The 27952-nt window shown below is 51.5% G+C and overlaps 1 protein-coding gene across 1 annotated transcript; it reads right to left on the bottom strand.

Moving 5' to 3' along the window:
- Positions 1 to 59: 59 nt before the first annotated feature.
- Positions 60 to 27952, bottom strand: LOC108934552 (ras-related protein R-Ras2-like). The gene is made up of 6 exons (XM_029256236.1): positions 27705 to 27952; positions 6420 to 6507; positions 5891 to 5993; positions 4171 to 4279; positions 973 to 1091; positions 60 to 305 (listed from the first exon to the last, which is right to left on the bottom strand). Exons 1-6 carry the CDS (start codon positions 27804 to 27806, stop codon positions 218 to 220), a joined length of 609 nt encoding a protein of 202 aa, XP_029112069.1. The 5' UTR covers positions 27807 to 27952; the 3' UTR covers positions 60 to 217.

Below are 27952 nucleotides of genomic sequence, written 5' to 3'. Positions count from 1 at the left end.
GAAGTGTTGCGGCTGCTTGGCTCGCCCCTCTGTGTGTGTGTGTGTGTGTGTGTGTGTGTGTGTGTGTGTGTGTGTGTGTGTGTGTGTGTGTGAGAGAAAGTGAGAGAGAGAGAGAAAGACAGAGAGAAGAAGGCAGCGGTGATCCACAGAGACGTGGTGTCAGAAGGCATGGGCACACACTGGCGACAGCAGCCAGTTGGAGATGGGCTCCGGGAACTCAGACGATGACGCAGTGGCAGCCGCTGCTGTCGCTCTCGCTGCGGTGCGGCTCCGGGGACGACAGGCACTCCTGCTCCTGAAATTTCCTTTTATATGGAAGAACAAAAACAGGTTTGCAGGCAAACAGGGACCACAAACTGTTCAATACAAGAGCGCCACCAGCAGCTGATCTCTCAGTGACCATCATCTAAGGGCTTCCTGTACTTGGGCAGCACTACACATCTCTAGCATCCTGTACCTTATATAGTGTCACCTTGGACTAATAATAAACATTTTCCCTTCGATTTTTCTATTGTACATACATACAATGCAATAAAAACACTAATACCAGCTATATATTCATGTAGCACTTTTCTCCAAACTTATACATTTATAAGCATCTATAAAATGCATATTATCAAAATATTATTGTATTTTATCATATTATTACCCATTATTTAGCTGAATCCTTTATCCAAGTTGACTTTGCACACTAAGCTCCATCCAATGATTTACTCGTTTGTACAGCTGGGTAATTTAAACCAGAGTAATTCAGGGCAAGTACTTTCTTTAAAGGTACTACAGAAGCTGCCCCGCTGCTTTGACTCGAAGGAGACAGCGCTAACCAGCACGTCCCCTGCTGTCCAGTTCCCCCACGCAGATTCTGATAATTAAACTCAGGAACCTGCTCTCCTGAGTAGAACATAGAACCTGCCAGGGACCCGTCTGCTGAAGCGCGAACGTGGAGCACAAAGGGTCCTGTGGACCGCGCACCTGATCACCCTGACCAGCTCGTGGAAGGCTTGGTCGACGTTCATCCTGATCTTGGCTGAAGCCTCCATGTAAGTGACTTTGAGCTGCCTGGCCAGCTGCTGGCCCTCCTCCTGGGTCACCTGTCCAAGAGATGACAAGTCGCTTGCAAGCAAGGGGAAACGAGACACAAAGCGGTGCTCAGCTTCCAATGGGGTTCCCTTCTGACGACCCTGCCGTAAGTCGAAAACACCCTTATTGCGTATAGAGGCCGTAAGGACATAGAAACCACTGACACACATTAATTCTCTGAGATCATGTATGTCGCTTTGGAAAAAAGCATCTGCTAAATTAATAAATGTAAATGTAATGTTACATTGTATAACAGCGCTTTCTAATACTTGTCACACATTAATCATGTTAAAATAATACTAATATAGAATATAAGTACACGCAAATATAATTACCGTAAAATCCCTATTTCACGCTCTCGGAGCGTTACTTTTCCAAGGGGTGGCGTTTATTACAGGTAATATGGTAGTGAAATCGATTACCGTTTCTCTCCCTAAAAAGTTCATGCGTGACGTTTTTCACAGAAGTTTGACGTGTTCAGATAGTTATTCATGTCTTTGTGGATTGTTTCATGTTACGGACTACGGAAGAGAATTGGATTTAAAACTTTGTACCACTAAGTGTTTTTTTTCCTCATCCTTTTCTGATTACTCGAAAAAAATATACCGGGTATTTTCAAAATGGGTGGGGGCGTTAAATAGGGATTTTACGGTATATTTTCTTGCTGCACTGATTTATTTTCACTTCCATTCTAAATCGATCATTTTTTTTCCCTTTCAGCACCACCAGAACACTCGCTTGCACTTTTGCATCTTAAATAAGAAATCATTTGATGAATTAAAAAAATAATTTGTAAACAAAACACAACTGCTACTGGGCAACCACCCCAAACAGTGACTGACCGAGAGCCAATGATGACGCCAGTTGACGTCGGCGTACAGCAGATGGAGCGCTCGTTAGTCGTACAGCGATTTAACAGGGATAAAAGTACAATTATTAACCCATGATTTATACAGCTGGGTAATTTTACTGGAGCAATTTTAGGGTAAGTACTACAGCTGGAGGTGGGATTCGAACCTGCAACCTTTGGGTCCAAAAAATACCTAACAGCTACCTACCAGCTGGTATAACAAGAAGATTAACGGGGCGGCTACTGCGAGCGCAGGTACGGTGGTCGCGTGTCGTAAGTCGAAGACCTCCTGGACACATATTGGTGGGGAAGAAAGAAATTCCAGAAAGGACTTTGAGCTCAGTCATGGGAATGGGGTAAATGCCCCTTCTGCAAAAAAGACAAAGTGCAGCAAACACAAGAACTCAACGGAAGGGCCAGCTGGTAGCACAGCAGTTGGACCCGGCCAAAGGTCATAGGTTTGAATCCCACCTCCGGCTGTACTACCCTTGAGCAAGGTACTTACCCTAAATTACCCCAGTAGAATTACCCAGCTGTATAAATGGGCAAATAACTAAGTACCTTAACACTGTAAGTCGCTTTGGAGAAAAGCATCAGCTAAATGAATAATGTAAAATGTGAAGAAGGTGTTTCAGACAAACGCTTCGAAAGGTGTGGGAACTGACCTGCACTTTTTAGAGCTTTTGGGACGCGAACACACTCACGGATAGACCTTCATGCCATAGCTGGGCCTTCGAACGCACAGAGAGCTGACTCAACTCGATTTCCGTTGGAGAGCTAAACCAAGCTAGAGTTTTTCCCCTGGACATGTCAATAGAGTCCACAAAAAGACAATCGGACGCTAATATTAAAATCGTTCATCTCGTTCCGGCTCCCTCCCAATCCTTCCGTTTCACGCATAAAGTCACAGCCCGACTCGTACCGAGACGCTGAACGACCAGGCGCCTTGTGAATGCAGAGCAACACCTACCGCCTCAATCAGTGAGCACTGCTCCTCCACAAAGGAGCACCCATCTGCCTCGTATAGCACATATGAACTGCATTATTATTAATAATTAATTATTCTCCTTTATTCCAGTGACACCCTCACCCAGGGCAGCTTACAGTGTTCGTTATGGACCCACTAGAAGTGTTTACAGGCTTCCAAAATGATCAGACGACAACGAACCGGGGCGAAATACCGTGTTGCAGCTGTGACCCATTATCACCCCGACACTGGAATAGACGCAATCATTTAATGAAAGTTAAAAACAAGACAATAACGGCTCAAGGCAAAGACAAGCTGTCACAAACACGCACTAGAAAGACCCGACTGCTCTTGTCCCACTGGCAAAATATACAAAATATCCTTTGGGGTGCAACACTTATTACCATACACACAGTTATTATATGGTCAAGTTATTATATGGAGAATGATGAGCACACGGATGGGGGTCTCAAGAAGGCCTTCGAATACACTGAAGACCCCATTCAGTGAACATGCACTTTTCCTCCACAAGGGCGCATTCTGGACTCAATGGGGCGACACATAGCCAGGGCTCCCACAGAACAGCATCAGCACTGTTCATTAATAATAATAATAATAATAATAATAATAATATTTAATAGTGAAAAACCACTTGTCCTGAGTGGGGTTGTGGCAAACCAGAGCTTTACCTGGCAACACCTGGCGCAAAGCCGAGTGGGGAGGGGGACACACCCCAGGACGGGGCGTCAGTCCATCGCAAGGCACCCCAAGCGGGACTCGAACCCCAGACCTGCTGCACAATGGGCGCCAGCCAAACCCGCCACACCACCACGCACCCAATAATAATAAGAAAAATCTGTTCTTCTCTGTCACTTTCCAAATCTTACCTACATATTTCAGAGATAGAACTTCACAATCGTAATATAAATTGTGTATTTATTATTATTACTATTTATACAGCTGGGTAATTTTTAAAGGAACAATTCAGGGTAAATACATCAGTCAAAGATATTACAGGAGGGCTGCTATAAATGCTGCACAACCTGCTTTTTTTTGTGGGTTTTCACCTTTTCTGTAGTTCCGTCGCGCTCATCCCATCGTTCACCGCACTATTAGTCTTGGAGCTGCGGAGCGTTAAACGTGGTCTTTCCCTGGGGGGTAATGAGCGCTTCCTCTGGGCCACAGCTTGGTGGGTTATGACACCGTTCTACCGCTCGGTCTTCGTACCGGGGGCTGGGGAGCTCTGGAGAGGTTCCGAGGCGAACGGGCTCACCTGCCTCTGCAGCTCCAGGTCGGCCTTGTTGCCCACGAGGATCATGGGAAACTCGTCACGGTCTTTCACCCGGAGGATCTGCCTCTGGAACTTGTAGATTTCCTCAAAGCTGAGGGGCACAAACAGCATCGGGGGTCACGTCAGACACGCCAGACGGACGCGACTCCGGAGCAGCGGAGCGGAGGTGGACTCTCCGCCCAGGGGGTGTCGAGGAAAATTCCGGGACAATCTGTGTTTGTGCCCCCGGGGCAAAGACTCTTCCTCTTGCGGGAAGCTGAGAAGATCGCAGCTTCCAGGTCACACGAACGAGGCCTTTTCCTCAACTCGGGGTCAGCTGGAGGACTTTTTGTGAATGAGCCTGGGAACTGCCCCAGCTGTGTAGGGAGGACCTGTAGGGAACTCGACGCTTCCGGCACATTCCGGGGGGGGAAAAGTAAAACACCGTAACCCTATCAAGGACATCGGCACACCGAAGCTTGGCCAGCTGTTACACGGAAGGAAAATCCGCCGCTTCCTGCGCAGAGCTGCGGCAGCAGGGTCGAACCCGGCGCAGCGAAGGGGCGGCCCCCCTCCGCCGCCCCCCCAGCGGGGTAAACAAAATGTTCCCCTCAACGCATTCCAGCAAACAGCGGCCCGAGAGCTTGGCGAGCGCGCGGCGAACGTGGCCACGCTCGCAGCCGAGCAGCATAAAGGGAGGAAGGAAAGGCTGTTGACGGTGGAGAGAGGAGCTCCTAGAAGGAGCACCGACAGTCCGACATCGGGTCCCGTCGGCGTGGACAGAGCGCCGCAGTGGACGGCGGCAGCCGAGTGAGTGCCTACACTCGCGTGACTCCCCACCGCGCTGCTACACATGAACAACTTACTTCTCTTATTATTTAAATAGCATGTGGCACAGCGGCTCAGCGGGTAGCACTGGTCACTCTCAGCTATTGGACTGGGGATTGGTGGAGGTGGACTGGAGGATGGAAAACTGCCCTGTGTGTGTGTGTATATACACACATTGTTCCACTAGATATGTGGGTTATTGACTCTAGGAAGTTTACTGTACCGCATCTAGCACAGTAAACTTCCCAGAGTCATTCACCCATGTATACAGCAGTTTACTGAACATCACTAGTGTACCGTACTCTATCCAGTGTCACCTTGGAATAAAGGGTCAGCTGTACACTAGTTAAGTGTAAATATAACTCATTTTTATTACCCATAAATACAATGCGATAAAAGTACAAATACGACCTAAATATAAATGCATTCGTCCAGCACTTTTCTCCAAATTCCCCAAAGCTTCACATTTAAATATAAACTAGAAATTTATATTTTCCAAAATATTATAGCATCATTTCATTCATATCCATTATTTAGCTGAATCCTTTGTCCAAGTTGACTTGCAGTGTTCGGTTTGTACACTAAGCTACTTAAAGATTTATCCATTTATACAGCAGAGTACCTTTTACTGCATCGATTCAGGGTAAGTACCCTGATCGGGAGTACTGCGGCAGAAGGTGGGATTCGAACCCGAGGCGAGACCTGTAACCATTGCACTACCTGCTGTTTCCAACTCGGGGGTAAAACCGAGGTTGGACGCGTGTAATAAAAGTGTATGGAAGGTAAAGGGTCGGCGGAGTGTTGCGAAGAGGGCGTCGCAGAGGGTGGAAGAGCGGAGGTGGGCGGAGACGCGGACGTGGCGTGACGGGCAACGTTTGGTCGCTCGCTCGCTCACCTTCCTCTGTCGGTGACTGAGAAGACCAGCAGGAACCCCTCCCCCGTTCGCATGTATTGTTCTCGCATGGCCCCGAACTCCTCCTGTCCTGCCGTGTCCAGGACTAGCACAGAAAAGAGAGGGTCGCGGTCAGTGCCGGGCCGGAGAGGGCCGAGCGAGAGCGGGCGAAGCCCGGGGCCCGCCGCCGGCCCCCGGACCCAAACCCGCCATTAGAAAACGTGGCACGCGACAGTTTTGGCTGCGCGTACGTGGCGTATCGGCTCTTATTTGGGGAGGCGGAGAGCCAAATTTAAATCAACCCAAAACCGGAGCCGCACTCTACGTGGTTCTGCCGTTCGGGTTATAAATGTTGCGTTGGAGCGCGCGTTTCTTACGGTACGCCCCCTGCGCTGCCGCCCAGCCACGGGCCGTTGGCACGCGTGCCGCGCCGTTGACTCGAAAGCGTCTTCGTCCGCTGCCCGAGAAGCGCGGCGATTTAGAGCGGGCGAAGTCGCGGCGGCGCCCTTCTCCCGAGCGACGGCTCACTTACTGTCCAGACGGGCGGCTCGCTCGTCTATCACGCACTGCTTCGTGTACGAGTCCTCGATCGTGGGGTCGTAGTCCGTCACGAAGTAAGACTGGGGGGAGAAACAGAAAGGACAGGAGGAAGGACGTGAGTTCAGGGTACGCAGCAGGTCGCAGCCCGGTGAGGCGCGACGGGTACGCAGGCCGGGAATGGCCCCCGTCTCACAGTGGTGCCCTGTGGAGCACACGGCACGCAAACGCGTGACCGGAAGAGTTTCACTTGAAGGCTGGAGTAAATAGAGGCCTACAGGGCCGGCTGAACCGTTCAGTGTTTAACGTTGCCATGCGCTTTTAACGTCAGTTCTTAACCGAAAGGGTCTGTGTCGGAAGAATAGGGATCCCCGCTCGGTCTGGGTGGAGTTTGCGCGCCGGGTGCTCTGGTTTCCTCCCACACTCCAACAACATGCTGCTGAGGTTTACCCATAGCGTGTGTGAGTGACAGAGAGAGTGTGTGTTCCACTGATGTATGGATGAGTGACCCAGTGTAAGTAGTGTATCTAGCAGTGTAAGTCACCGCGGTGAATAAGGTGTGTGGGCTGGTAGCACTACATAGAGTTCATTGGAAGCTGCTTTGGAGAAAAGTGTCTGTTAAGTAAATAAAAGTAACTGAATAAAACCGGTTGCTTCTACGGTTAGTTTACTGAACCACCTCTGTGGGACACACACCCTGATGCGGTCAAGGCTCCGTCCCGAGCTGGAAAAAGCCCTCTGCTCCCTCTAAACTGCTCGAAAGGAGGACTTTCTGTTCAGCTCGGGAGTAAAAGTAGGAATTCTGGTGCCTCGACACATATAAGGAAGTGGGCGTTTAGAAGGAACAAGGATCTGCGAGGAGCAGTCGTCTGCCAGGACATTGCGCTACGCTTGCCCTGTGCAGCCGGCGGCCGGCGCCAAGGTTTTATTAAACGCAAGCTGTAGGGGCCCTGCTTCTCAGAAAGGGTCGCTGTATCCCCGCAGCACTGCGAATGCGGAGATCCCCGGCCGACACGTCCAAAGCGCGGAGATCGCAACCATCTAGATTTGCAGCTAATTAGCAGACGCTTTTCTCAAAGTGGCGTACAAACGGGAGGCAGTCGGAATGAGCCCTGGCCCAGGAGCACCGAGCACGGGAGGCAACAAGATACAACCAGTCCAGGGAAGAGAGCCCCCAACCCCCTCCCACGCTGTCCCACTTGGACCCAGAGCAGGGTAGGCCCCCGCACACAGAGCATGGGAAATGGGGGGGCGGCTTCCTCGCACCGTGCTCCTCCAGGACAGGGGGGGGGGGGGGGGGGGGACTGACTCGGAGTCTTAATGTCATTACAACCATTAACTGAAACCTAGAGAGGACCAACTAATACATTTCTAAGCATCTTTTGACATGGGTTCATTTGGCTTCCAGTTTAGAGTCGATCATAAAATCTTACTTTTGACCTATAAGGCAGTGAATGGCAGTGCTCTGGCTTACATTAGTGCCGTTATTGATTCTTATGTTCCAGGACAATGTCTTTGTGCACTGGATGTGGGTTACCTTAAAGTACCTCTGATCGATAAGAACTCAATAAGGAAGAGTGCCCACACACACACTGTCTGAAGCCACTTGTCCCAAGTGGGGTCACGGCAAACCGCAGCCTAACCCAGCAACACAGGGCGCAAGGCTGGAGGGGACACACCCAGGATAGGACACCAGCCTGTCACCAGGCACCCCAAGCAGGACTCGAACCCCAGACCGACCGGAGAGCAGGACCCAGTCAAACCCACTGCGCCACCGCACCAGGAGGAGTCCCTTTACCTATGAAGTGCTTAAACTTTGGAACAGCCTGTCAGTTATTGTCAGGAATTCCCTGACAGTCCCAGCCTTTAAATCCAAGCTTAAGGCTTATTTGTTCATTCTGGCATATCCATGACCGATGTCATTCCCATTTGCTGTTTTTTTTTTTTTTTTTTTTAATTTTTTTTTTTGTAAATTCCGTTTCAATCTCTTATCTCATTATGTCATCACTTGCTAATCCTTTCTTGTTGAGCACGGTTTCCCCATGAGCAGGTGGGCCGCGATACCAGCACCCCACGCTGACGGAAGCTGAAGACTGCCTACCATGGAGGATGAGACGGGACTAAATGAATGGGGACATCTAGGTATTAGCATTTAGCTACAACATTATAAATAGCTGTAAATCAGAGTAAAAAGTCTTTTTTAATCTAGGATACCCGGGAGGGGTGGGCAGCCACTGGCACTAGGACCCCCAGAGGTTTCTTCTTTTCTCCCTTGCCTTTTGGTTCAGATTTTTTTATTTTTGTCCTCCATGGCCAATAGGCTTACTTACAGCTTTAATAATTACATCGCTTTGTAGTAATTTAACATATAGCCAAGCACTTATCTGTATTATGCCTCTGATCTTTTGTTCAGCGCTGTGTGTAACTGTGCGAGAATACTCCATAAAATAAATTGAATCTTCTCAGTCCTCCAGCCCCCTTTCAGACTGCTAGAGTACATCTAGAAGGTTCCCCCCCCTTGACATTGACCAGAAATACTGCATTTGTTCACTGTGTGCAGTTAGACTTTTTGGAACAATATCAGTACTGGAGCAGCAAAAATTATATTTGACTGTCAGTGTAACATGTACAATTTTTCTTTTAGCTTCCAAAGCGGCTTACAGTGTTAAGCTACTTAAATCAGTTTTTGCAGTTACTTACCTGGATTCTACTGTATCAGTGCAGGGCTACTACAGCAGCAGGAGGGATTTGAACCTGGCTCCTATGAGCTCAAAGGGGGCAGCCCTAACCACTGCGCCACCTGCTGGTAAGATTTCTGCTCTTCGGTGGTTCTACCGAAGAGCAATTTTGCAAATACCTGCGATTACTGCAGGCCATAAAAAAAAAAAAAAAAATATTGTACATCACCATATTCACAAGTGAAGCTTATACTCCATGTGAGGATTTTGCAGACGGACGATGCGGGTGATGCGCAGATCGCTCTTTCGGCGAGCTTCTCGTTTCCAGTGGTGCAGGTTGCTCATGCGTAGCAAACCGCAAACCCAAAGATCACCTTATAAAACACCTCCAAGACCACCTACTTCAAGTAAACCCCGGGGGCCTTCCGCTGATGCGTAACCTATGAGCAGAATCTGCTTCGCAGAGCGACTGAAAAGGACTGAACTTTCACGTTAGGCGAGAAACCCCAACCCATGGAAGATAATCGTTGGACCTCAAAGAAAACACAGACACAAACACACACACGTTCACAGGCCGCTTGAGTGAAAGTTCCAGAATGTATTGCAGCAGTGGGGTGGGCAGAGCCTTCCCATCACCCCTTGCCACACACTGCATTCAGTGAGCTGTTCCTGTACTGTATTAATATCTACATTAATATTTTACTGTTTTTGTTGCTGGATGGATTATTTTGAACATTTATTGGTAACGTGTGGTTGTCCACCACGAAGATGTGCACTGTTGCCATGTTACCTTTCGGTTCCCACCGTACTTACATTTACATTACATTTATTTATTTATTTAGCAGAAGCTTTTCTCCGAAATGACTTCCAATGAACTCTATGTAGTGTTACCAGCCCACACACGTTATTCACCGCGGTGACTTACACTGCTAGATACACTACTTACAATGGGTCTCTCATCCATACATCAGTGAAACACACTCTCTCTCTGTCACTCACACTATGGGGGGAACTCGAACAGCAGGTCTTTGAACTGTGGGAGGAAACCAGAGCACCCAGAGGAAACCCACATAGACGCAGAGAGAAGATCCGAACTCCACAGACTGAGCAGGGATCGAACCCACATCCTCTCACACCGCGAGACAGCGGTGCTTCTCGCTGCACCACCATGTCTCCATATGTACTCAGGGGTGCTACGTGTCAGTAAGAACTTTGTCAACTGAAAAAATATTTACAAGTAAGGAGGTGTAAGGGGGGGGGGGGGTGGCGGTGCAAGGTGGGTTTGGCGGGTCCTGCTCCCTGGTGGGTCTTGGGTTCGAGTCCTGCTTGGGGTCCCTTGTGGTGGACTGGCATCCTGTCCTTAGTGTGTCCACCCCCCCCTTTCTTGCACCCTGCGTTGCCAGGTTAGGCTTCGGTTCGCCGCGACCCCGCTTGGGGCAAGCGGCTTCAGGCAGTGAGAGAGGTGTATTTATTTTTAACTCGATAAGAAACTTATGTCTTCATACTTGCATTTAACAAAGTTAGAAAAGGCAGTCTCATAAAAGAGTTATGCTTTTTTTTTTTTCTTGATTTTACTGGAAATTGGCTTTTTACTTGTATTTAACTTAATTTAAAACAGGAGTGTAAAGGCCTTCATCCAGTCATGTGATTCTCCAAGGTGGTGCTGCACTACTGTGGACTGACAGGTGAGGGGGAAAAAAAAAAAAAAAAGTCAGATTCTGGACTCAGCAGTCCAGTTCCCATGTTGCCATGGTAACGAGGAGCAGGCGCCGGTTCAGATAAGGGCAGCAGAAGAATCCATCCACCCTGGTTGGGAAATTGAAGCTCCTTAGTTCACATTCATAAATCCATTGTTGCTGGAACGATCCACGTCTTTCCTTCACCCACAACTACCCACACACACGCACACACACAGACACACACACGCTCAGAACACGCATACAGCCCGTTCTCCATCCTTTGCGTTTTCCCTCATGTAATTTTTCCAGTGCGTATGTTCCCATCGCACCCATAAAACTGGTTCAGTGAGTTCACTCCTGCAGAACTCAATGCATTTCTCACCTGTCTTTCTCACAAAAGCGCTAAAACACGAATGCAAAATTCACATTTCTGCAGCTTGCAGACAACGGAGGGTTCCGGTCACAATGGGCGTTCTCCGTGGAACAAGCGAGCAAATCGAGTCCATTCCAGCACGGCCGTCGGGGCACAAGGACACGCGCGCTCTCTCTCTCTCCAGCCCGGCGCAGACTGCAGCGATTTCGCATTTACAGGAATCGCCGCCGCGCCGAACACAGGGCTGCGAGTTTCGGGAGAACACCGCTAAGCCCTTCCAGATGTTCTCGCGCTGGCGTCATATGCGGGGCCGCGCCGCACCGCTTTCCTGCGCTGGGTGGGGCAGCAAGCAAAGCATCGACAGCGGGGCGGGGGCTGATATGCCAACCGGCCGCTTGTTTCCAGGAAGGAGAGTCGCAAACCAGAGGGCAGGTGACCTCACCGCTGAGCTCATCCGCGGGGCCCCTCTCTCTCTCTCACACACACACACACACACAATTACCGTGGGGACTACGTTAACATCCCCATCAACTTTTTTTTTTTTTTTTAGGGTTTAATAGCCTTGTTGGGTAATTCCTCTTATAAACACCCCCACAAGGTTTAGGAAAACCTCTAAAACACACACTTTCGACATTAACCCCCCCCCCCCCCCCCCAAGCTTTCCAAAGTGCCCTGGGAGAAAAGGGGAGGGTAAATGAATCTCAGCAGTTCCTCCATCACCAACAGTTGTGCGAAGTCCCCGGGATCCGGCTCACCCCGCACCCGAGGAAACGGCGTTTCCACTCGCCGCAGCTGCGAGCTCGGCCCTCCGGCGCTCTAACCGCGCCGACCTCGGCCGAACCCGCGCTCGAACCGGCTTCCGCCCGCCACGCGCGCCTCTCTTTCGCTCGGGACGCCGGGCCGCGGCCAAGCGACGGCCCACGCTCCGCGGCGAACAAAAGGATTCCGCTTCCCGGGGCAACGCCCTCTTTTCTCATGACATCATCTGATCCGCAGGGAGGATAAATCAGATTAGCGAATGTCCACAACGCAGGCAAAAGCAAACACCATAAGCCACCCCCGCGTGCGCCTGTCACTTTCCAATTTAGAGCCTCCTGTTGGTGTTGCCGGGCACCGCGTACTCAGCACGGCCTCATAACGTGATGGCTGCGCTACAAGCGTACAGGGAACGGCCCTGCTGTAGTACTCTGTGCTGGAACTTGTCGCAGATTGCGCCAATTAAAAAGGGGGTAGCAGGTGGCATAGTGGGTAGGACTGCTGTTTTCGGCTCCGATAGTTGCAGGTTCCAACCTCGCCCGCTGCTGTAGTAAGTAGGCAGGTACCACCAAAAATCACCGCGCTGTATGAATGGGTAAACAGTTGTAAGCAGCTTAACTCTTCAAATGGTTGTGGAGAAGAGCCTCATTTAAATGAATAAATATATATTAAAAAAAAAAAAAGAGACATGAGCAACTCTTCATCATCCATTATTTATCTGACACATTTGTAAAAGATGACTTTCGGCGTTTGTTTGTAGGTTAAACTACTTGCAGTGATTTAGCCCTTTAAAAGCCGATAGTTTTTACTGTACAAATTGAGGGTAAGAACCTGGATGAAGTGTACTACAGCGCTAGCCGGAATTTGAACCCAAATCCTTCAATGGCAAGGGAAGGCCTCTAACCCACACACACACAGTCTGAAACGGCTTGTCCCAAGTGGGGTCGCAGCGAACCGGAGCCTAATCCAGCAACACAGGGCACAAGGCTGGAGGGGGAGGGGACACACCCAGGACAGGACGCCACTCCATTGCAGGGCACACCAAGTGGGACTCGAACCCCAGACCCAGCGGAGAGCAGGACCCGGTCAAACCCGCCGTGCCACCGCACCCCCTACACCTCTAACCGCTATCCATAAATTGTTATTCCTTCCGAGTCACATATCGAGGCACGTAGACATACAAGACGTCACCGCCCCAAGGGCGACGAGTCGAGAACCGGACGACGGGGGGCGCGGACGCTGCAGGAAGCGGTGCGTCAGCTCCCCGCTGCTGAAGGCACATTTCTCCCGGCTGACACGTGACCTTTCGACGACAACCGGCACGAGGGTCATCGGGCTGACGACACAAGCGCTCGGACGCATCTTCGTGAACAGCGAGCCGCCAGAGTCCAGAAAGCGGTGTAATAACCCACGAGGAACCGTCTCGTCAGCGATTAATCGACGTGCGCGTCCAACCTCCAGAACCGTTTGCTTATTTGTCGAGCAGACAACTCAAGAGCAAACGGTGCATTTAGACTGATAAAAAGACTAAAGATTCTCTTCGTACAACAAGTTTGCTCAATATCGCCATTTTTGCCGACGCACATTACACGGGCGGCTCCGTGCAGAACTCGAAAGAAACGCAAAGGTTTTCGTGACATATGATGCGATTCTAGTTTAGGGAGGAGACAGGAAACGAGGAGAGAAGCGGGTCCGAACAAGACGTTTTGAGGTCCTTCTTGAACGCGGAAAGGTATTCGGCAGTTCCGAGAAAGCCGCCACGTCAGAGCTGAAACCAAGAACCTACGGGATTTGATTTTTGGAGTTCTTGCGCGCGGGACCAACGACGAACCAGAGAGGATCAAATAACGGAGCGCGGCGGACAAGAGCGCCAGACCAAGCGCGCCCAACACGCGCCGAGGAGAGCCGGAGAATGACGCGCTACCCTCCGCATCTCCCCGGCTCCCGCCTGGAACCACCTGCATAGGCGACTTCCAGCTGGACAGAAGCCACGTCCACATCTCTGGCGACAGTTTCATTGTCGGGCGTCGTCGTTAATTATCAACCTACCCGAGACTTTCCTCCGAGGTCACCCTCAATGTGACGGCTGGACTCGAGTCACTTCGTTAAGCACTTAACCCATTTAACCCCCCAGACATCCCGTCCGGATACCGCGACTCTCTCCTGTGCGGCCTTCCCGCTACTGCGGGCGAACCTCTACGGCTGATACAGAACGTTGCTGCTCAAGTTGCGTTTGACTTGCCAAAGAGTTCCCATGTATCTCCTCTACTCGTTTCTCTGCACTGGCTTCCTACAGCTGCCCGGATCAAATTCAAGACCCTGATTATTGTCTAGAAATGCATCAATAGAACTGCTCCCAGATACCTACAAGACTTGATAATTCGCTACACCCCAACCAGACTGCTACGCTCTTCTACTTCTACCCTCTTGGTGGTCCCACGCATAGGTAAAGCATGGAGGGTCTCGGTTCCGGCGCCGTTGTGGTGGAACGACCTCCCCCTCTCACTCGGAACTGCCGAATCTCTGCCCGCATTTAAAAAGGGTCTGAAAACTCGCCTCTTCCAGACTCACTTCGCCCATCATCTCTTAAGTTCGTGTAAGCTGGAAATATTCATGCACCATAACTTTAAGATCATGCCTGGATCAGTCCTTTACGCAGCTACATCCTGTACTGTAACATGTTTGTGTATATTTTTTTAAAAAAAAAAAAATTTTAAAGAAGTAGGAAGGTGATCAGGAATCATCGATATTCTGAGTTTATGCACCTACTTGTGTGATGAACATCGGTGCACATGGTGGAAGGAAGAAACTACTTAATCACACATGTGCAACTATGCCTTTCTCCTAACGTACAAACTATTTTCCATGAGATTTACGTCGCTTCGGAGAAAAGCGTCCGCGCAATGAATAAATGTAAAATTTACACAACTGGGTAATTTTTACTGTATCGATTCAAGCCGAGTACCTCAATCAAAGGTACTGCTGCAGGGACAGGGGTTCGAACTCCTGCAAAGTGACGGGACCAACCACTACGCCGCTTATTGGGAAAGGAATATTCTCAACATTGTCACGACTTGGAGGGGGCGCGGGGGCGCAGTGGGTTGGGCCACAGTCCTGCTCTCCGGTGGGTCTGGGGTTCGAGTCCCGCTGGGGGTGCCTTGCGATGGCCTGGCGTCCCGTCCTGGGTGTGTCCCCTCCCCCTCCGGTCTTACGCCCTGTGTTGCCGGGTGGGCTCCGGTTCCCCCGCGACCCTGTATAGGACAAGCGGTTCTGAAAATGTGCGTGTGTGTGTGTGTGTGTGTGTGTGTGTGTGTGTGTCACGACTTACACCAAATAAAAAGAGGGTCACGCAATTTGGACCTTGGCGTTTAAATGGGGTCTGGGGTAGAGCGCGAGCCGATGGTCCGCCGACCGGCCCGCGCTGGAGCTCGACGCTCCTCCGCGTGAGCAGATGCGTCTCCGCACGGCGATACCCGACGTCTGGCGGTTCCCTCCGTCTACGGCACGGGAAGCAGATCCTCTGCGAGTCCCATCGGCAGAAAGCGGAATGCGCTCGGCTCCAGCGGGAGCCTCGGGCCGGATTAGGCTCTTTTATCTGGCTGCGCCGGCTCTCCTGCTGCACGTTCACCTGCTCCTCCTCGCGACGGCCCCCGGAGTCCCCCACCGGCGATGAAAGGGGGTGAGGGGCGCCGCTCCATCCACCCACCGCCGACCGCTTTGAGCATCCGAACGGACAGCTGTAGATGAGCCCCGCCCGGCGACCCCCGCGCCGCTTCGCCCCCTTCAGGCGGCCTCATCAAAAGCCGACATGAAAGAAAGGCGCGGACGGACACGTCAGAGCCTCCACCACCTGCCGTCCCGCCGAGAGCCGCGGGGTCTCGTTCCGCATTCGCGCGCTTTACGCGGAAAAAAGGAAAGGTTACCGATCCCCACGCGTCGCCGCCGTTTTCTGTCAAAACGTCCTCCGGCGGAAAGCGGCTTCCGTGAGCCGAGCGGGATCTCTAAAGGTCGTGTCCCAAATTACGGGAACGCGCTGGAACAAACGCACGGAGCTCATTTAGAACGAATACCTGTTAAACTCATTTCGCAGGAATGATCGTAATTGGCCCTCGTGGGACTTGTGCTGATGAGAAGAGGGAAGCAAATGTTAAAAGTATCATGGCACAAATGGTAAAAAGCTGCGTGTGTGTGTGCGTCCGAGTTTTATATTACTCGTACTGAAAGTAATGACCAAGCGCACCCATCCAGTATTTATGTGAGCCTGAGGGAAAGTTGCAGTTTACACCCATTTACACTGTTTGGCTTTGCCAGTTAAGTGCCCCGCATGAGGGTAAAACAGAAGGGCTCACGAGGGGGACAAAAACCGATAACCACCAGGTTGCAAAGCCAGTTCCTTAACCGCCACATTGTCTGCACTGATAAGCTAGTTTTTAAATATGCTGTCGCAGTGATTTATTTCCTCCAGCGGAACTCAAAACTTGTCCTATGGAGCGACGTCTCCGTGACGGGCGGCACGGTGGCACAGCGAGTAGCGCTGCTGTCTCACGGCGCCTGGGTGGTGCGAGAGGACGTGGGTTCAGTCCCCGCTCAGTCTGCGTGGACTTTGCATGTTCTCCCTGTGGGTTCCCACTGGGTGCTCTGGTTTCCTCCCACACTTCAAACACATGCTGTTCAGGTTCACCCCTAGTGTGTGTGAGACAGTGTGTGTTCCACTGATGTATGGATGAGTGACCCGGTGTAAGTAGTGTATCTAGCAGTGTAAGTCACCGCGGTGAATAAGGTGTGTGGGCTGGTAACACTACATAGAGTTCATTGGAAGCCGCTTTGGAGAAAAGCATCTGCTCGGTAAATAAGCGTAAATGTCTCACCCGCATCAAACGAGGGGCAGGGGAGTCATTCCAGACCTCCGCCGTCAGCGATCTGGCCCCCCTTCCACAGGAGCCAGAGACTCTGCCACGGGTCACCGAATTGCAACTCGGGGTCTCGGTCCTAGGGCACCGGACGGACAAACGCAGCAGCCGACTGCGAAGACCACCGCAAACCTCCTGTTTTTCCAAGAGCTCTAACCAGTCTCGCAACGGGTTCCTCAAACCTGGGGGCGCGATCAAGAAGCGAAAACAGCCGTATCTCGCCGAGATCACGGGCCCAGGAAGAGGAGGCCATAACGTGACAACGCGCTGCCCTTCTTAGCCTGCGACACCGACATCATCCGGTAAAAATGAGCGTTCGGCCTATATGAGATCCCCCACGCGTCAGTCTCTCGCATGTACATGAGGAAAAACGGGGCGCTCATTTCCAAATCGGTTATTGTTTTGCCAGTCAGAAACTAATTAAATCCGAACCGCGCGCGTCTCAGTCACGCTTAGACACGATAAAGTCAGACTGCATCACCCAAATAGTCACTTTCTGGTATGACGCTCCCAACAAGCAGAGAGGCAGACGCTCGCAGTGGAATCCACCTCCGCTATTCACAACTAGACGATCGTTTCGAAAGGACTTTACAAGAGCATAGAGAAAATTACCGTCACGTGGGCCGCTTATGGCCCGCAGGCATAGGTGAGAGGCGCTCTGATTGAAAAGCCCGCGGTATTTCTGAGCAAACTAACAAATTCATCGACGGTGGGCAAGAGCGGCTCGGCGGGTCACGACGTCCACGCGTTTATGACACGCTTCTCACCGGCCAGACGTCTGCACGGTAAAGAAAGGTCTATTTCATAGTTCGTAAACGCATAACTACGCCTGCACGATGGAGTTCATTTGTTCCATGGGGGTCCAATTGGACCCCATGTCCCTGGGGGGGGGGGGGGAGATCATTAGTTCCCAAACAAAAATTCACCAACTCCTAGTGTCGTGTTATATTTTTATTCATTCATCACAAATATCCAGTCGCCCAACAGAGTCGCGCTGCTCCAAATTCTTCAGATATTTTAAACGTGGTTTGAACGGCAGCCGGAGAAGCAACATCATGCAGGCTCTTCTGCTTTTTGGGGAAACCCCACACTAAGAGGTGTCTTTTTAAAGTATCTTTTCTTTCTGTTATTTATATCATACTGCACTCCGATGAAAGCCGCCGCTTAACCTCCGACGGTTTGTTTTACGCCGTTCCCGTTTCGTGAAAGTGCTTCACTGGTGAGCGCTCCGCTCTCCTTTTCCGACTCAAAAACAGAGCTACCGGAAGAGCGCAGCCTGCATTTCATCTGTGCTTTTTTTTTAAAAAAATTTATTCTTTTTAAAGAGGGTTCGAACTAAGCAAGTACTGCAAAAACACACTCGGGAAACACAAGCACCGAAATCAAGTTCCACCTGTTATGGAATTAAAAATCGCTAACAGGCAAAGCATCTCTGTCCCGAAACATCTGATATAAGCCATTAGAAATAATAAGATACCTCCACTGCTGTAGTAAAGTGAGCACGTAACATAAGCCCGTTGTACCGAGACGGGTACGATTATATAAACGTAAGCCGTCGCGGCACTTTTCATCGCACGAGAGCCAGTCCGACACGAACCTGCCGCATCCGTGCATCATCGGTAGCTGATGGGGGGTGCAGAGCCTACCCTGGAGGTATAGGGTGGAGGTAAAGGGTCTGAGCCAGTCCAAAGCAGGCACACGGCTTTACTTGGGCTTTGTGCAACTCAAATTCGAGACAGCAGCTACAATGGAATCTTATGTAAAGTGAAAATCCGCGCACAGATTTTTCAAACAGCCATCAAATATGAGTCTCTGGACACCCCCACTCCCTCCTTTTTACCATGTGGTTACCATAGCTTTTACCACATGGATGCGCGCGTGCGCGCACACACACACACACACACACACACACACACACACACACACATTATCTGAACCGCTTGTCCCATACGGGGTCGCGGGGAGCCAGAGCCTAACCTGGCAACACAGGGCGTAAGGCTGGAGGGGGGAGGGAACACACCCAGGACGAGACGCCAGTCCATCGCAAGGCACCCCAAGGGGGACTTGAACTCCAGACCCACCAGAGAGCAGGACCCAGGCCAACCCACTGCGCCACCGCACCCCCCCACATGGATGCGTGCCCCTTAATTCACTGTGCAGATTTCTCATGGTTTGTGGTTCTCTACTCGGGTGGGGGCACGCCGGTCACTTCAGCACTGTGTCAAATTAGCAGCGTCAGGGGAAGGAGCGACAGCGTGTACCCCCCCCCCCCCGCCATAACGATGGCTCTGCTTCTTCATCTGTTGAGCGCTTCCCACCTGACCAAGCCAAGCGGAGACAGCTGTCAGCAGCCGGGAACCTGGGGTCGGGTTCGAAGGAGGCTGCGTTTTATACTTCCCATAGTGAGCGGTGGTGGTGATGGGGAGGGGGGGGGGGGGGATCAGCTGACAAATCGGCGTACCGCACAGCACCACGTTCGATGCCGTTTCATCACGTCGCAGGGCGCGCGCAAACTTTAATACACATAACGCGGACATTCATTACGCACAACAACATTTTACCTCGAAGGAACAGCTCACATTCAGCAGAGAGATTAATGACACATTTCATTGTACTGCTACTAATCCAATTTTCCCAACCACCACGTGGGTATTCAGTCTTACATCTCGCGTTAAATAACCATTCTGACTCGATGAAGTCTGCACACAGAGCCAAGAATGCGAATGCAGCGCAAAATGTAACCTTCGGGCCCCCCAACACACACACACACACACACACACACACACACACACACACACACACACACACACACACACACACACACACCTCGTGCATGTTTGCCAGCTCTGGCATCTTACACCTCATCTCCAAGCTCGATGTGAAAAGGACATTCGTGTTCGCATCACAGCTTTGGGAAGCGAATCGAGGGGGAATTAAAACAGACCTCGATATTTCGACGTGAGCCATCAGAACGCGTTCAAGACACACAACTCCTTTCACATCACATCCACACCATTTTGTACCATTTAAAAAATAAAAAATTCAAGGAACTTGAGTAAAATGGTTTTTTTTTTTTTTTTTTTTTTTTATTATAAGTGGCAAATCGCAGGCCCACACGCATCCTCCAAACTCAATTCAGCAAGTGCCTCCGAACATCCCGACGACCACGAAGCAAACGGATTCCGAACAAAACCAGTGCGGACCCCTCGGACCCTATAATAAAAATCCAATCACTGCGGAATTCCCGTTAGGCTAGTCAAGCAAACTAAGTAGGGTAGGTAAAGGGTGCGGCAGAAAGCGCCCGCATTCCGAGTCCATCCTCGCAAATTCGCTATAAGAATATATACGTTTCAATAAAAATATGGGGCGTGAAAGACTTGAAGGAGGACAGCGAAGATGGAGCCAGAGTGCTTTAATGGGGCAGTACAGGCGTAACGGAAACAAAACGAAGCATTTCGGGGGTTTCGGCCTCAATCTAAAAACTGCGACGTGTCTCTCCGGGCGTGAAGGGAAAACAAGCGGCTGTGCGCAAAATTAACTTTTCTACAAAAAAAAAAAAATTAGCATACATGTTGTGGGTGGGTTTTGGTCATTTCCAGCGTTCTTACTATTTTATTACACTGTATTACAATTTACTTAATATTACACTTCATTACGTACCTTTTATCACACCATAATTTACTTGTAATTCCCTTATATCATGATTAGTAAAATTTATTTCACCATTTAATTATTCTTTATTAAAATCACAACATGGTGTGCTTTTCACCTCATTGCATATTACTTGGGGAAGCGTGCAGGGGAGCAATAACGCCTGGTGAGGACTAACAAACCAGATTTTTAAACGTTATTAAAACAAAAAAGAATTTCAAACGGAAGAAAGATTAACTGCGGTAGCATATATTTTGTACGCGATGCCGACACCCGATGCTGCTGCGGCCGAGAAGAATTCCCTTCTGGGTTAAATGAGGTTTCATTCGCTAGATACACTGCTTACGCTGGGTCACTCATCCATACATCCGTGGAACACACACTAGGGGTGAACCTGAACAGCGTGTCTTTGAAGTGTGGGAGGAAACCAGAGCACCCGGGGGGGGGGTCACTATGCAGACACGGGAAGAATATGCAAACTCCACACCGGCTGAGCGGGGGTCGAACCCACATCCTCTCGCACAGACAGCAGCGCCACTCGCTGTGCCGCCGTGCCGCCCAGTCAACTCACCCTCTGCTTTTCGGTCTCAAATGCAAAGGCCTAACAGACCGGTGACCTCAGTGCCACGAACGGCTTTCGTCCTACGGTACCAGGGTAAAGCGCGGACACCCTGGGCAACACCTATATGGGAGGGACTGTACAGGAACGTGAGAGAAAAGCAACGCGCGGGTGTCCTCCATCTCTGGGAAGTGCTGCAGAAGCGCTGGGGAGACGCGGCGTCTCGTTTCCTTGTCAAACTCGTAAACCGGTCGTCTCAAGCAAAGCCTTCCGGGAGGAGGACTCCTAACCCTCTTCTTGCACTTTACCCCGGTACCGTCGGCAAAGGCTGCGCGGGATCCGCTCCCAAATGGCGCGGCGTGTCCCGACAAACGCGCCCGCGCGCCGCTCGGGGTCACCCGAGGTCACCCGCGCGCGTTCGCCGAGCGGAGCCGGCCGGCGCACGGATCCCGCTCAACAATGGCACTTGCTTATTCAGGGCTTTGGCCTAAAGCTCCTAACACCACCAGCGGACGGGAGAGCTGAGAGGAGGCTCCGCTAGGGTAAAGGACGCGGTCGACCGCGCCACGCTTTCTAAGCGCGCCCATCATCTCCACATACTGTATCAAAACAACAGTCCACCCCCTGTCAGCAATCAGCACAGCAGACCGCAATGCGCTGCATTTACATTATTCTTTACCTGACCCCCCCCCCAACCACCAACGTTAAGAAACTTGCACTGATTTACCCATTTATGCACCAGTGGAATTTTTACTGTGTTAATTCAGGGTAATTACCTTGGTGGGATTCAAACTGGGATCCAAGGGTGGCAGCCGTAACCACTGTGCCCCTCATCGCCCGAAAATGTATCCTACAGCGGTTTAGATTATTGAAGCACAGGCTGTGTCTGCGATACCATCCTGTTGTTGGTTCACATCCCTCAAATAGCCGCCCATCGCAGCCACTGTCACACCAGAAACCGCTGGACTCATTTCCTTCGCTGCCGCGAGATCAGGGGAGAAATAGGTGCGAAAGAGGTGAGTTTAAGACCCTTAGAGATTCAGCAGTTCACTGTTGTGGAAATATAACCGAAAAAAAAAACTGAAAATACAAGTTTTTTCATTCGGCAAATAAGCGTTACAATGTAAAAGGAAAAAAAAACACACTGAGTTGCTCATCGATTCTTGCTTTATAAAGGCGATAAATAAGCGCACGTTGGCACCGGCTTGAAAGGGTCCCTTGGCACGACGGGTAGAAGGAAAGCTCATTTTATGCAGGCTGCAGGTACAGTTGCAGGTTCTAGACTCGTTTTCCTTACAGCTCTACTATGGCATTCGTGGGCTGACATGGTACGAAGGCGGAGAGCACAAGGTCAGGGTCCCGTCGCCTAAATGCCTCAGCAAGGTGTGGAACGGGGGGGAGCTGGTGGAGGTAGGCGAAGGGGACACATCCCACCAGTCCAGCGGATGCAGCCGCACACCTTTCCCCCCAAATTAGTAGTACTTCAGCACAGTGATTGGAGGACAGGGTGCTGGGGGCGGGGCTTAGAGGGAACACATTCAAGTTGGTGGAACTCTTCAGCCCACAAGGAACTGGTGGATGGAACTGTCCTTGTTATTAGCGTTACCATTATCATAACTATTATTTATCAGACTCCTGCGTCCGAGGCAACTTACAGCCTTCGTCAACTTCAACTTAACGGTGTTCTTCCCGCGTCCGTTCAGGGCGAGTATCTTGATCAAGGGCGCTAGAGCAGCGGTGGGATTCAAACCCAGGTCCTATGAGGTTAAGGGAGCAGTTCCAGGTGCTACGCCACCTGCTGGCTTGATGCTAAGGAGGTGGAGGATCTAAGGTATCTCCAGATGGGCCTAGAACCCCTCACGGAATTCGGGCTCCAAACCCTCAGAGTGCCGCCCTCCCTTCAATCGTCTCCAGTCCGGCGCCGTGACCCCATCCGTCTCGCACGCCGACGACTCTCAGCAAGGGGGTCCGCGCGGTGCGTAGCTCAGCCGCGGTCACCGCACGGTGCATCCCGAAGGAGCGCCCCCCCATCCGATCGTAGCCTAAACACAGGTGCGGGAGCCCTGTCGCGTTGCCATCTGCGGATGCTCAACAGGGGCAGAGAAACCCGGCAGCTTCGGACACGAATCCAGAAGGAGCGAACATCCCGAAGACGCGCGAGAGGGGAAAAAGAAGAAAATCTCACACGCAGGAGACAAACAAACGACGCGCCCTCAGAGCGAAACCGTTGCGCGAACGCTTTGCCGTGCCGGGTACGAGGCCTCTCTCTTCCTGTCTGCCGCCAAGGCCCTCTTTTCAAGTCTGGGAGAAGAAGGCGAGCGCCGCCGAAGCCCTTTTCACACCAGAGGTGAAGGGCTGCTGCAAGAGCGAGGCCCCTCCAGACGGCGCGTCTTCCTGCGCTGGGTGCGCGTAAACAGGATGCCTCGAACGAAGGCGAGGACTTTGAAAAGCCACACACACACACACACACACACACACACACACACACACACACACACCCGCCTGCTCACTACGCACTTCACACTCTCAACAGGTCAAACTCTTCGCTGTGCAACACTGCGAATGGCAGAAATGCAAAAGGTGCAATGCACTAATAAAAAAAAAATTAATATCCCAGATCATAATTCATCTGTGCGCATTACAGGGAAAATACGGAGATTACCGTGCAGTTTAGATTTATTTGCACAAAAAATGTGAGCGGCAGGTGGAGGTACCGTCTTGCACTTGAAGAACCTGGGTTCGAATCCTACCTCCTGCCGCAGTACCCTCGATCAGGGCTCTTAACCAGAACTGATACAGTTAAAATTACCCTGTCGTATAAACAGGTAAATCAGAGTACGTTTCTCTGGAGAAAACCGAAGGAAGGGAAGCACAGGAGAAGATGAGATGACCAAAAAATTAAGATGTTACTGTACTGCAGTACTGAGTGGAAACGCACAGGGCCAGGACTGGAAGACACCGCTCTCGTAGAGCTCAGCAGCGACGGACGTCATTTTGATCATCACGGAGGAGCACGGGAGTCTTTGGTTTGGGTCTATGCAATCTGAAGGACCTGGGTTCAAATCCCTACTCCTGCTGCAACACCCACGATCAAAGTACTTCGAACCAATGCGGTATAAAATCAGCACAGCGGATTCGGATTCCGCCGTTTGTCGGCAGAGCCCGGCAATTGCATGTATTCGCTTAACTGATGCTTGTCCGCAAAGTAACTTACGACGTAGTGATTTACAGTGATTTACCCATTTGTACAGCTGGGAAATGTTGACTGGAGCAGCTCAGACTAAACCGCTTGATGAGTATTACAGCAGCACTAGCGATTTAAATCTCCAACCTTCAGACTGAAAGGCGGCAACCCTAACCGCTACGCCACCTACTGCCCTCCAGTTAAAGGACTCGCGCCATGGGCCTTGTCAAAAAGTGTCCCTGGAAACCAGCGGTGCGGGTTTCAAAGCGCGCCGCACCTGACAGACTAATCTGTACTACAGAGGGCCAGCAGGTGGCGCAGCGATTAGAGACTTATGCCATCTTGGATTCGAAGGACACGGGTTTCGCTCCTACCACCGGCTCTAGTACCTTTGAGCAAGGTACCTACCTCGACCGATACGGTAAAAATTACCCGGCTCTATGAATGGTTAAATCATCGCAAGTCTCTTAGGAGGAATGTACCAGCTACATGAATAAACGAAAATGTCGCGCATAGTGATATTTCACCAATCGGTAACATTTATAACAATAATGGGGGGGGAATTAATTATAAATAAACTCATAATGCAGAGGGAACCCAGGATGTTCCTGCCAGCAGCTCTAGGCCTAAAGGACGTCCCGCCGATCTCGAGGTCCAACGCGAGCAGCTGACATTTGACATAAAAACATGAACGTCAAGGACAGATAATGGTGCTTTGGGAAAACAAGGCCTGCGAGTTTGTGTCGTCTGCGAGGGGATTAAAGGGGTTTTGAAAACTCGGCACTCGGACCGAATCTGTACGTTCCGTCCGTATCGGCACGCGGTTCGGTGCCGATCGGCCGCGTCGCCCTAAAGAACCTTCCAGAAGCCCTGCGGTCAACCGGGTTTTCCGTTTGAGGCGGGAACGTTGACTTGTTTATTTCGACGAGGCGAGGAGACGGCCAGCGAGCGACGCGAGAAACCAACAGGTGTTATAACAAACGGCGCCCAGGCAGTAGCCCCACGCGACGCCGCGGACGCTTCAAGGACGCCGCGGCGAGGCGCCAAGGCGGGACGAGGCCCGCGTTTCATCAAACACGTTCCGCAGAAATCGGGCGTGACGTTCACCAAACATCGAGCCGTCCATGGCGGGAAATGCACGGCCTTTCGAGCGATGAGCACGCAAGAGCGGCACTGAACCACCCCCGACCCTGAAAATAGCTTTTCTCAAAGGGCGTCTGCTGTTCGCTACCTTATCGCTGGAAACGCGACCTCGGAACATTTCGCCGTTGGCACACTTCCCCCCCCCCAAGGGGGAGGGGGAAAAAAAAGAAAAAAAAAAAACACATCATCATCATCAATCCAACACATTGCCCACGCAAACCAAGAGAGGAAGACCCCGACACACAGCTGGGGTCTCGAACCCGAGCTCCAACCTCAGGGCTAAATAACCAGAACACCATCGCTGGGAAGGCAGAATGCAACATTTTTCAGGTTTTAAAGGGAGACCACAGTACCCCCCCCCGCCACCAAAGGCAGGTTTGACGCACACCCTGCCGACTTCATTCACTTTACTCTACTCATCGTGTGACCCTGGAATTGAGGTCACGCTGCCTGAGTTGCAGCAGCAGGTTTTTAGGTTGTTGGCTCAGATGCTCTGCTCACACGAATCCTGCTGCCGGTCCTGGTCGAGTCACTTGTTTCAGGGTGTAGGGAGCCCGTCGCCCCCCCCGACCCTCCCGGCACTGGAACGACAGCAGACGTACCCCCCCAACAATCATCTATCTTTGTTTAACGGCTTTACAGACACACGTACCATGTTTACTATCGGCAGTAATCGATGCTGAAGGTACGTTAGATGTGCTCCCTGTTGTGTTGGCGCACAGGCTGTGTGATCACCCCGTTTTCCAAAAACACTCTCCACCTGCAGTAATCCCGACAGAGGCTTCTGGTGGGGGGGGGGGGGGGAGCGGTGCAGGAGAAAGGTACGAGAAAGCTATAAAGTTATAAGGTCATGGATGGCAACTGGTCTGGCGTGGGGGGTTGGGTAACACATGGATACGTTCCAACCAAAAACACTTACAAATCACACTGACTGTCTGTCTCTGAGCTCCAGAGACACTTACAGTTACAGAACAGCTACAATGAAGCAACCGGAGAACTACGAATGTCCAAATTCTTCACTCTCGAGATGCTGAAATTATGCCATTTCCTAATCTCTTCGAACCTTAAACACAGTTGGTTGAGACGAACGCGGGCAGCTGAAGTCGAGAATGAGGCCTTCAGGTTCATGATCTCATGATCTTGAAGGGGGGGGGGGGGGGGGGGAGTCAGTGCTGATGATGTCAGAGGAGCCCCATTATTCATCTTCATCTCATGACCTGATGTTGGAGAGTCTCCATGGCAACGGAACGCTGACCCCGCCATCCCCTTTGCGCTCTCTTTGCACGTGGCCTGGGAGAGGAGGACCCTTCGTCGCCGATGCGCATCGATCACCATCCAGGAGGCGACGCTCATTACCGAGTTCTTCCTCACCAACCGCCGCGGGTTCGACGCCGGCTCTCAGCGGGCCGAGAAACGGGGTCAAACCAAGAGGGGAAAAAAAAAACCGAAGCATCTTGGACATTCAAACCACAAGGGACAACCTGTTAACTGTGGCTCCGCCGTGGACATTCAGGCCACAGGCGACCGCTGTGTCCAAAATACAGCCATGGTGCTCTTCGACCGGTGTTCCTCCGGGAGATGCAGAGCGCTCAGGTTTCCACACATCATAAATCAGGTCCCCGAACCCGTTCACCTGCACCTCGTTTCTAAACAGTACTATTAGTAGCTCACGGAGGTCTTTTAAACTTTAACACCGTCCAGTGTGTCCGACACCCAGCGGAGAGACTCAGACTCAGGTGCGGCGCTTCTTCGCTACATTGGAGAAGAAAAAGAAGCGACTCGCAGCAGTTATTCCTCCTGGTGTTACTACAGTAATAATGAGGGGGGAAAGCGAAAGCGAGCGAGCGCACCCGCGCGCACACACACACACTTTCTCTCCGTTTCCCGTTATAAACCTGACCGGACAGTAAAGTCCACGACGTTTCCAACGCAATCGTGTTTTCAACAAGAGCGCGCGCCGCGACCCCGGGTTCAACCCGCCCTCCCTCCGAAGCCCGACATTCCCGCACAGCGGAGTTTGTTCGCCGCACTTCGCGCTTATCCGTTAATATCCAGCCTCTGCTTCTGCACAATCGAATCGCGCCTCGCGCGAGCCCACGAGCCCGTCGCGTCGCGCTGTCACCTCTCTCTCTCTCTCTGCTCGCGCCAGTTCGTCCGTCACGCGCGTCCACACCGCGGCGGCCGCGCACAGACCCCCGCGAACTTGTGATGTTTTTTTTTTTTTTTTTTTTTCAAAACCCCACCTAAAAGAATGGAACCCAGCGCTGGCAGCCGTGTAGTCGCACTCAGGCCTCGGACCCAGGACCAGCCAGGTCCGGCAGCAGCGCTCGGCCCCCCCCCGACCCACCTGGATGAACTGGATGGTGAGCGCGGACTTGCCCACGCCGCCGCCGCCCACCACCACCAGCCGGTACTTCTCCTGCGCCGCGCCGTCCTTCCACGCCGCCATCGGGGCCGCGGCGCGCCGCCGATCCGCTGCCGTTCCAACCCCGCGCCGCTGTGTGCGCGCACGGGCTGCCCGTGGGAGGAGTGAAGCGGGAGGAGCAGCTGCACGCGGGTTCTTTGCTTAACAAAAAAGAGCAGGAGGCAGAGAGC

The sequence above is a fragment of the Scleropages formosus genome, chromosome 11 (genome assembly GCF_900964775.1).
Source record: "Scleropages formosus chromosome 11, fSclFor1.1, whole genome shotgun sequence".
NCBI lineage: Eukaryota > Metazoa > Chordata > Actinopteri > Osteoglossiformes > Osteoglossidae > Scleropages > Scleropages formosus.
The sequence above is the reverse complement of the archived record's forward strand: the minus strand, read 5'-3'. Positions and strand labels throughout refer to the sequence as shown.